The sequence below is a fragment of the Bombus bifarius genome, unplaced genomic scaffold (genome assembly GCF_011952205.1).
Source record: "Bombus bifarius isolate JDL3187 unplaced genomic scaffold, Bbif_JDL3187 scf7180000008214, whole genome shotgun sequence".
NCBI classification, from domain to species: domain Eukaryota; kingdom Metazoa; phylum Arthropoda; class Insecta; order Hymenoptera; family Apidae; genus Bombus; species Bombus bifarius.
In genome coordinates, this window is record NW_022884517.1 from 1,380,156 (window position 1) to 1,389,768 (window position 9,613).

At 28.2% G+C, this 9,613-nt stretch overlaps 2 protein-coding genes and 3 pseudogenes across 2 annotated transcripts; all 5 read right to left on the bottom strand.

Annotated features, from left to right (window-relative positions):
* Positions 1 to 1,064: 1,064 nt before the first annotated feature.
* LOC117211024 lies at positions 1,065 to 1,846 on the bottom strand (annotated as a pseudogene).
* A 330-nt stretch (positions 1,847 to 2,176) lies between these two features.
* Positions 2,177 to 3,530, bottom strand: LOC117211032 (60S ribosomal protein L12-like). The gene is made up of 4 exons (XM_033454589.1): positions 3,373 to 3,530; positions 3,221 to 3,294; positions 2,646 to 3,036; positions 2,177 to 2,330 (listed from the first exon to the last, which is right to left on the bottom strand). Exons 1-3 carry the CDS (start codon positions 3,407 to 3,409, stop codon positions 2,650 to 2,652), a joined length of 498 nt encoding a protein of 165 aa, XP_033310480.1. The 5' UTR covers positions 3,410 to 3,530; the 3' UTR covers positions 2,177 to 2,330; positions 2,646 to 2,649.
* A 780-nt stretch (positions 3,531 to 4,310) lies between these two features.
* LOC117211025 lies at positions 4,311 to 5,092 on the bottom strand (annotated as a pseudogene).
* A 330-nt stretch (positions 5,093 to 5,422) lies between these two features.
* LOC117211034 (60S ribosomal protein L12-like) lies at positions 5,423 to 6,776 on the bottom strand. Its single transcript, XM_033454592.1, has 4 exons — positions 6,619 to 6,776; positions 6,467 to 6,540; positions 5,892 to 6,282; positions 5,423 to 5,576 (listed from the first exon to the last, which is right to left on the bottom strand). Exons 1-3 carry the CDS (start codon positions 6,653 to 6,655, stop codon positions 5,896 to 5,898), a joined length of 498 nt encoding a protein of 165 aa, XP_033310483.1. The 5' UTR covers positions 6,656 to 6,776; the 3' UTR covers positions 5,423 to 5,576; positions 5,892 to 5,895.
* A 704-nt stretch (positions 6,777 to 7,480) lies between these two features.
* Positions 7,481 to 8,338, bottom strand: LOC117211026 (annotated as a pseudogene).
* Between the last annotated feature and the right edge of the window lie 1,275 nt (positions 8,339 to 9,613).

Here is a 9,613-nt window from a genome sequence, read left to right on the forward strand (position 1 = left end):
CCTTTTACATTGCACTATCTCTTTTTTATAAGAGGAGGTTGGAATTTGACTACTGAGTTCATTAATCGATTGATGTTATAAATTTGTTTATTATTTGGCTCTTGTTTTAAGTCTATGAAATATAAGGGTAGCGGGTTTTTCGAGATTCTATGTCTTATGTTGCTGATGTTTGTTACTTCGTGGCCATGATTTAGGAGTTCGGACTTCAGTTCGTTCAAGTTAGTTGAGTGGTGGATGTTGCGTAGTACCACTCGAAAAGGTCTTTCTTGCTTCGGTTGATACGTGTGGTAGTTTGCGTTTATGGTTTTTAGTAGCTTAGTTAGCTTCCTGTAGGATTTTGGGTTAGTCGGCAGAATTTTGATTTGGTTATTGTTTATTTTACGTTTGTCTTCTTTGTTAATTTCTTTCTCAACGGACTTTATCATTGTTTGAATGTCGATGACGTCGTCAATGAAGATATGTGGGGGAGGGGAATTTTTACGTTTATTTTGGTCTGTTGGTGTTTCATTCTCTAGTCCATCTTCTCCTTGAAATCCTACTAAATTATCATCTTTACCTATAAATTCTACGTGTCTTGCAATTGTAATTTTATTAGTAACTAGGATCCTATTGTGGGTCATAGAATCTGTCTAACCACATTTGTATCATGAATGACGGACCACCCTCTATGTAACACAATACTATCCATATCTGCCGCTATGTTTGGTTGTTGTCCATGTTTATTCTTTAATCATTCATATTCATTCGTATTGTTCGTTAGGATACGTTTTTGTTTATTTATTACAATGACATATTTAAACACAAACATTTTAAATATAATATTCTTACAATATTCACGATTTTACTTTTATTTTACGAGATAAAAGTTACATTTATCGTTACACTTTTGTCATAGCATTATAAATTATTATGAAAATACATAAATGTTTTCTTTCTTTTTTATAAAGTAATATAATTTATTTACAACATATAAAAATTCTTCTTTTGCTACACCTGATATTAATTAAAAAGTACTATTTCTTGTGATGAATTACTATTAAGTATGTTTTTTATAAATTTAATTTTTATGCCAATGTTATAAGAAATATTTGGTGACTTTGATCAGGTTACTATTAACATTCATTATTTTACGTTTTTTATTTTTTTTATATGTCCCTGTACAAAGCAAAATATTAGAGGAAACTTCCCAAAAATATTTATTTCTAAGGTTTTTCAATAGTACAAAAATATTTAATATAATTTATGAAAGATATTTCCCATTACTATTTCCCATTATTTGTTTTTAAAAACTAAACTTATGTTTAAATATACATATGGTAAAAGAACCAAATTTTTATTAATATAATCATAAAAGCATCACACATAAAAATAGTAAATTCGAAATAATATTTAAATGCTTAAATGCAAACATATTTCATTAATATATAACATTTAAATTAATTTTGCTTACAATATTCAAATTGTTTCTACCTCGCCAACAACAAGCAATAGCTTCAATTTCAAATTTTGCACCCTACAGCAATATTTTACGTTTAACGTTAGCGGTTAGATTTTGAATTACATGTGTATATTCATACGTGTGTTACTTCTCACCATTGGTAACTTTCCAACTTGGAATGTAGATCCAGCTGGATAGTTCTCCTTAAAAACTAAAGGAAAAGAAATGGCGCGTAGACATGTACACAAATATAACATACACTTATATAAATAAAACCATAAATTAAATCTTACATTCTTTGTAGACTTCATTTACATCACTAAACTCATTAATATCTTGTAAGAAAATTGTTACTTCAACGACTGTAAATAGATATAAAGAGTAAATATTATTAATGTTTAATAAAATGAATTATTAATATTATTAATCACTGCTGATAATGTTTATCATATCATATTTCTCGATCGTTTCAGAATTGAAAAATATAAATTAACAAATTAGAAAATAAAAAAAATTTTAAATAAATGAAACCTTTATCATAATTAGATCCAGCTTCTTTTAAGACATGTCAAATCTAAAGTAAAGATAAATTTTATATGAATGAAAATAAATAGTAACATTATGTTTAAAAATCACTTTTAGTACAGTACTTGCAAACAAATTATTCTGACTATATAACATATTTGTTACATACTATAATTAGTATATCTAACATTGATTAAATGCAATAACAGTATGTTATATGGATGTGTGATATATATTCATTGTGTACAAGGTATATGATACATTAAAACATTTTTAATTTATTTATTTCATTAAAAGAAGGGAACATACATAAAAATACAACACCTTCATATTAAAAATGTTTTATTTTTTACTCCTTATGATAAATCTGAAACAATGGGAACGTAAAATTTTTATAATTAAAATACTACATATGTATGATATATTAAATGATGACTTTTTATTGAGGTTTTCTCCTCAGTAGCAATATTCCCGATAGTCTGTAACAACGTTATAAATTGTTACGGCTATCAGGTGGATGGGATGCTAACCCCTACCCAGAGCTCGAAGCAAATACTTTACGTAACAATATAAATATCATTTATTTATTTAGTTATCCATCATTTTAGTTGTGTAATAAACTCTAATATTTGATAAAATGAGACATTGTGCTGAAAATATTGGCAAGGAGCTCTAAACTTACCATATTATTCATCTGGGACTTGGAGCTTTCCACCATTAATTTCTTCGATAAGCTCTCGTGGTGGCCTAAATTCAACGGTACATCCAACTGATTGGCATGTACCTAGAATTTCTTTTACAGTACCACTAAGGTACTTCGCCATGGACCTCGGTCTCATTGACCGAGCAATGGAAACAATGTCGTCAAACGACAGATTTCCATTGTGCTTTATATTTTTTATTTTCTTTCGGTCCCTAGGTGGCTCCTTTAAAGCCTTAATAATTAAGGCTGCAGCTGATGGAACCACTGCGATCGTAGCTTGCCTATTTTGAATTGTTAACTGGACGGTGATTTTTAAACCCTTCCAGTCACTGGTAGCTTTGGCGATATCATCGCCAACTTTCTTGGGAGACTATAAATATAAAGCAATATTTAAGCACTATATAAATGTTTTTTATTTATCAATAGAATGTAAAATAGAATCAAACAATGAAAGAGGAAGATCAATATTTACAATTATAAAATAGAATAGTTTCTCAAAAAGTTAGAAGAAATATTATTCATAAATAATTTAAATTTATAAAATAAAATCTTACTAAACCGAGTGGACCAATTTTTGGAGCCAGAGATGAAGTTGCTCCTACTTCACCTCCAACGCATCTTAGATAGACTATTGAAACAAATATGCACATGTGAGGAAATTTTACATTCTTGTAGTACATATTGAAATTAAATATTAAAAATATACCTATCTTGATTTCATTAGGGTCGAATTTAGGTGGCATTGTGATGATAACGTTAATACCAAAATGAGACACAATCGAATAAAAGAAATAGGAACAACACTCACACGTGGTAAATCTCGTTCGAAAAGAGTGAAAGAGGTTGTGAAATCGAGGTATGAAGAACCGCTGTAACATGAACTATATAACTCAACGTAGATTTACATTCAAGTCGTCTAACTGTGACATAATAACACATCATAGTAATAGAACAGTGCGGATACGCTTTTACAATTTATTAAAATATTCCTAAAACATTTTAATACGCTACAAACATCGAATACAGTCTACTGCTTTAGGTACTACAAAGCGTAGTAGAAATTGGATACCACCTCTTGCCGTTTTATGAAATGGTTGTTCGTATTCACGTACACTTCATGAATTTTCAAACTCGATTTTTCACAAACGAAGTTCCCAACGCAATTTTGTTATTTTTGATCTTCGTCTTATTTTGAGCCATAGAATCTGTCTAACCACATTTGTATCATGAATGACGGACCACCCTCTATGTAACACAATACTATCCATATCTGCCGCTATGTTTGGTTGTTGTCCATGTTTATTCTTTAATCATTCATATTCATTCGTATTGTTCGTTAGGATACGTTTTTGTTTATTTATTACAATGACATATTTAAACACAAACATTTTAAATATAATATTCTTACAATATTCACGATTTTACTTTTATTTTACGAGATAAAAGTTACATTTATCGTTACACTTTTGTCATAGCATTATAAATTATTATGAAAATACATAAATGTTTTCTTTCTTTTTTATAAAGTAATATAATTTATTTACAACATATAAAAATTCTTCTTTTGCTACACCTGATATTAATTAAAAAGTACTATTTCTTGTGATGAATTACTATTAAGTATGTTTTTTATAAATTTAATTTTTATGCCAATGTTATAAGAAATATTTGGTGACTTTGATCAGGTTACTATTAACATTCATTATTTTACGTTTTTTATTTTTTTTATATGTCCCTGTACAAAGCAAAATATTAGAGGAAACTTCCCAAAAATATTTATTTCTAAGGTTTTTCAATAGTACAAAAATATTTAATATAATTTATGAAAGATATTTCCCATTACTATTTCCCATTATTTGTTTTTAAAAACTAAACTTATGTTTAAATATACATATGGTAAAAGAACCAAATTTTTATTAATATAATCATAAAAGCATCACACATAAAAATAGTAAATTCGAAATAATATTTAAATGCTTAAATGCAAACATATTTCATTAATATATAACATTTAAATTAATTTTGCTTACAATATTCAAATTGTTTCTACCTCGCCAACAACAAGCAATAGCTTCAATTTCAAATTTTGCACCCTACAGCAATATTTTACGTTTAACGTTAGCGGTTAGATTTTGAATTACATGTGTATATTCATACGTGTGTTACTTCTCACCATTGGTAACTTTCCAACTTGGAATGTAGATCCAGCTGGATAGTTCTCCTTAAAAACTAAAGGAAAAGAAATGGCGCGTAGACATGTACACAAATATAACATACACTTATATAAATAAAACCATAAATTAAATCTTACATTCTTTGTAGACTTCATTTACATCACTAAACTCATTAATATCTTGTAAGAAAATTGTTACTTCAACGACTGTAAATAGATATAAAGAGTAAATATTATTAATGTTTAATAAAATGAATTATTAATATTATTAATCACTGCTGATAATGTTTATCATATCATATTTCTCGATCGTTTCAGAATTGAAAAATATAAATTAACAAATTAGAAAATAAAAAAAATTTTAAATAAATGAAACCTTTATCATAATTAGATCCAGCTTCTTTTAAGACATGTCAAATCTAAAGTAAAGATAAATTTTATATGAATGAAAATAAATAGTAACATTATGTTTAAAAATCACTTTTAGTACAGTACTTGCAAACAAATTATTCTGACTATATAACATATTTGTTACATACTATAATTAGTATATCTAACATTGATTAAATGCAATAACAGTATGTTATATGGATGTGTGATATATATTCATTGTGTACAAGGTATATGATACATTAAAACATTTTTAATTTATTTATTTCATTAAAAGAAGGGAACATACATAAAAATACAACACCTTCATATTAAAAATGTTTTATTTTTTACTCCTTATGATAAATCTGAAACAATGGGAACGTAAAATTTTTATAATTAAAATACTACATATGTATGATATATTAAATGATGACTTTTTATTGAGGTTTTCTCCTCAGTAGCAATATTCCCGATAGTCTGTAACAACGTTATAAATTGTTACGGCTATCAGGTGGATGGGATGCTAACCCCTACCCAGAGCTCGAAGCAAATACTTTACGTAACAATATAAATATCATTTATTTATTTAGTTATCCATCATTTTAGTTGTGTAATAAACTCTAATATTTGATAAAATGAGACATTGTGCTGAAAATATTGGCAAGGAGCTCTAAACTTACCATATTATTCATCTGGGACTTGGAGCTTTCCACCATTAATTTCTTCGATAAGCTCTCGTGGTGGCCTAAATTCAACGGTACATCCAACTGATTGGCATGTACCTAGAATTTCTTTTACAGTACCACTAAGGTACTTCGCCATGGACCTCGGTCTCATTGACCGAGCAATGGAAACAATGTCGTCAAACGACAGATTTCCATTGTGCTTTATATTTTTTATTTTCTTTCGGTCCCTAGGTGGCTCCTTTAAAGCCTTAATAATTAAGGCTGCAGCTGATGGAACCACTGCGATCGTAGCTTGCCTATTTTGAATTGTTAACTGGACGGTGATTTTTAAACCCTTCCAGTCACTGGTAGCTTTGGCGATATCATCGCCAACTTTCTTGGGAGACTATAAATATAAAGCAATATTTAAGCACTATATAAATGTTTTTTATTTATCAATAGAATGTAAAATAGAATCAAACAATGAAAGAGGAAGATCAATATTTACAATTATAAAATAGAATAGTTTCTCAAAAAGTTAGAAGAAATATTATTCATAAATAATTTAAATTTATAAAATAAAATCTTACTAAACCGAGTGGACCAATTTTTGGAGCCAGAGATGAAGTTGCTCCTACTTCACCTCCAACGCATCTTAGATAGACTATTGAAACAAATATGCACATGTGAGGAAATTTTACATTCTTGTAGTACATATTGAAATTAAATATTAAAAATATACCTATCTTGATTTCATTAGGGTCGAATTTAGGTGGCATTGTGATGATAACGTTAATACCAAAATGAGACACAATCGAATAAAAGAAATAGGAACAACACTCACACGTGGTAAATCTCGTTCGAAAAGAGTGAAAGAGGTTGTGAAATCGAGGTATGAAGAACCGCTGTAACATGAACTATATAACTCAACGTAGATTTACATTCAAGTCGTCTAACTGTGACATAATAACACATCATAGTAATAGAACAGTGCGGATACGCTTTTACAATTTATTAAAATATTCCTAAAACATTTTAATACGCTACAAACATCGAATACAGTCTACTGCTTTAGGTACTACAAAGCGTAGTAGAAATTGGATACCACCTCTTGCCGTTTTATGAAATGGTTGTTCGTATTCACGTACACTTCATGAATTTTCAAACTCGATTTTTCACAAACGAAGTTCCCAACGCAATTTTGTTATTTTTGATCTTCGTCTTATTTTGAGCCATAGAATCTGTCTAACCACATTTGTATCATGAATGACGGACCACCCTCTATGTAACACAATACTATCCATATCTGCCGCTATGTTTGGTTGTTGTCCATGTTTATTCTTTAATCATTCATATTCATTCGTATTGTTCGTTAGGATACGTTTTTGTTTATTTATTACAATGACATATTTAAACACAAACATTTTAAATATAATATTCTTACAATATTCACGATTTTACTTTTATTTTACGAGATAAAAGTTACATTTATCGTTACACTTTTGTCATAGCATTATAAATTATTATGAAAATACATAAATGTTTTCTTTCTTTTTTATAAAGTAATATAATTTATTTACAACATATAAAAATTCTTCTTTTGCTACACCTGATATTAATTAAAAAGTACTATTTCTTGTGATGAATTACTATTAAGTGTGTTTTTTATAAATTTAATTTTTATGCCAATGTTATAAGAAATATTTGGTGACTTTGATCAGGTTACTATTAACATTCATTATTTTACGTTTTTTATTTTTTTTATATGTCCCTGTACAAAGCAAAATATTAGAGGAAACTTCCCAAAAATATTTATTTCTAAGGTTTTTCAATAGTACAAAAATATTTAATATAATTTATGAAAGATATTTCCCATTACTATTTCCCATTATTTGTTTTTAAAAACTAAACTTATGTTTAAATATACATATGGTAAAAGAACCAAATTTTTATTAATATAATCATAAAAGCATCACACATAAAAATAGTAAATTCGAAATAATATTTAAATGCTTAAATGCAAACATATTTCATTAATATATAACATTTAAATTAATTTTGCTTACAATATTCAAATTGTTTCTACCTCGCCAACAACAAGCAATAGCTTCAATTTCAAATTTTGCACCCTACAGCAATATTTTACGTTTAACGTTAGCGGTTAGATTTTGAATTACATGTGTATATTCATACGTGTGTTACTTCTCACCATTGGTAACTTTCCAACTTGGAATGTAGATCCAGCTGGATAGTTCTCCTTAAAAACTAAAGGAAAAGAAATGGCGCGTAGACATGTACACAAATATAACATACACTTATATAAATAAAACCATAAATTAAATCTTACATTCTTTGTAGACTTCATTTACATCACTAAACTCATTAATATCTTGTAAGAAAATTGTTACTTCAACGACTGTAAATAGATATAAAGAGTAAATATTATTAATGTTTAATAAAATGAATTATTAATATTATTAATCACTGCTGATAATGTTTATCATATCATATTTCTCGATCGTTTCAGAATTGAAAAATATAAATTAACAAATTAGAAAATAAAAAAAATTTTAAATAAATGAAACCTTTATCATAATTAGATCCAGCTTCTTTTAAGACATGTCAAATCTAAAGTAAAGATAAATTTTATATGAATGAAAATAAATAGTAACATTATGTTTAAAAATCACTTTTAGTACAGTACTTGCAAACAAATTATTCTGACTATATAACATATTTGTTACATACTATAATTAGTATATCTAACATTGATTAAATGCAATAACAGTATGTTATATGGATGTGTGATATATATTCATTGTGTACAAGGTATATGATACATTAAAACATTTTTAATTTATTTATTTCATTAAAAGAAGGGAACATACATAAAAATACAACACCTTCATATTAAAAATGTTTTATTTTTTACTCCTTATGATAAATCTGAAACAATGGGAACGTAAAATTTTTATAATTAAAATACTACATATGTATGATATATTAAATGATGACTTTTTATTAAGTTTTTGCCTTTGTTAGACAAAGCGTTCATTCCGTGACCGCGGCTACGTTCGGCGACTGACTGTCGCCCCGAGCCGAAGTTTATTATCACAAATCGCAAACAAGTACAATGATAGCAAATCGCTTAATTACAGCTGTAAACTTTAATTACAATTCTACGGATTCTCCGAAGTTCCAGGGAAGGTCTCCGGTGTCCTGTCATCTCCGACAAATAAAACAAGAAACATATCAAAACCAAGCCAACCAATAAACCAAGAACAGGAATGCTCAGTTACAAACGAAGTTGATATGGAAATCAATAAAGAAATAACCCAACAGGATGAAAGCTGGAAAGTGGCGAACTACATCAAAAAACGAAAAATAACAGAAAATCCAGATACAGAAAAGCAGCGATGGCTGCAAGAATTACCACTAAGAAACTCCATCAGCTCACTTACGGAAGAAACAGACGACGACCCAGCAACCAAAAACACAACTAAATCAACGCACATTACAAAACCAACACCAATATTTGTCGAGGTCCAGATAATGAACCCGCTTATTGATCGACTAAACGATATAGTTGGGAAGGAAAACTACATAATAAAACAAACAAAACTAGAACAAGTAAAAATATAAACAAACACCCCAGAAAGTTATAGGAAAGTGATAAAAGAATTAAAAGAAAAAAATGCTATATACCACACTTACCAGCTCAAAACGGAAAGGAGCTA

Bases quoted from the DNA above. Each gene is read 5' to 3' on its own strand.
- LOC117211034 (XM_033454592.1), bottom strand. From the start codon at position 6,655: ATGCCACCTAAATTCGACCCTAATGAAATCAAGATAG. The intron at 6,541-6,618 runs GTATATTTTTAA...TTGTTTCAATAG, and splicing joins CCCTAATGAAATCAAGATAG to TCTATCTAAGATGCGTTGGA. The intron at 6,283-6,466 runs GTAAGATTTTAT...TTATATTTATAG, and splicing joins AAATTGGTCCACTCGGTTTA to TCTCCCAAGAAAGTTGGCGA.
- LOC117211032 (XM_033454589.1), bottom strand. From the start codon at position 3,409: ATGCCACCTAAATTCGACCCTAATGAAATCAAGATAG. The intron at 3,295-3,372 runs GTATATTTTTAA...TTGTTTCAATAG, and splicing joins CCCTAATGAAATCAAGATAG to TCTATCTAAGATGCGTTGGA. The intron at 3,037-3,220 runs GTAAGATTTTAT...TTATATTTATAG, and splicing joins AAATTGGTCCACTCGGTTTA to TCTCCCAAGAAAGTTGGCGA.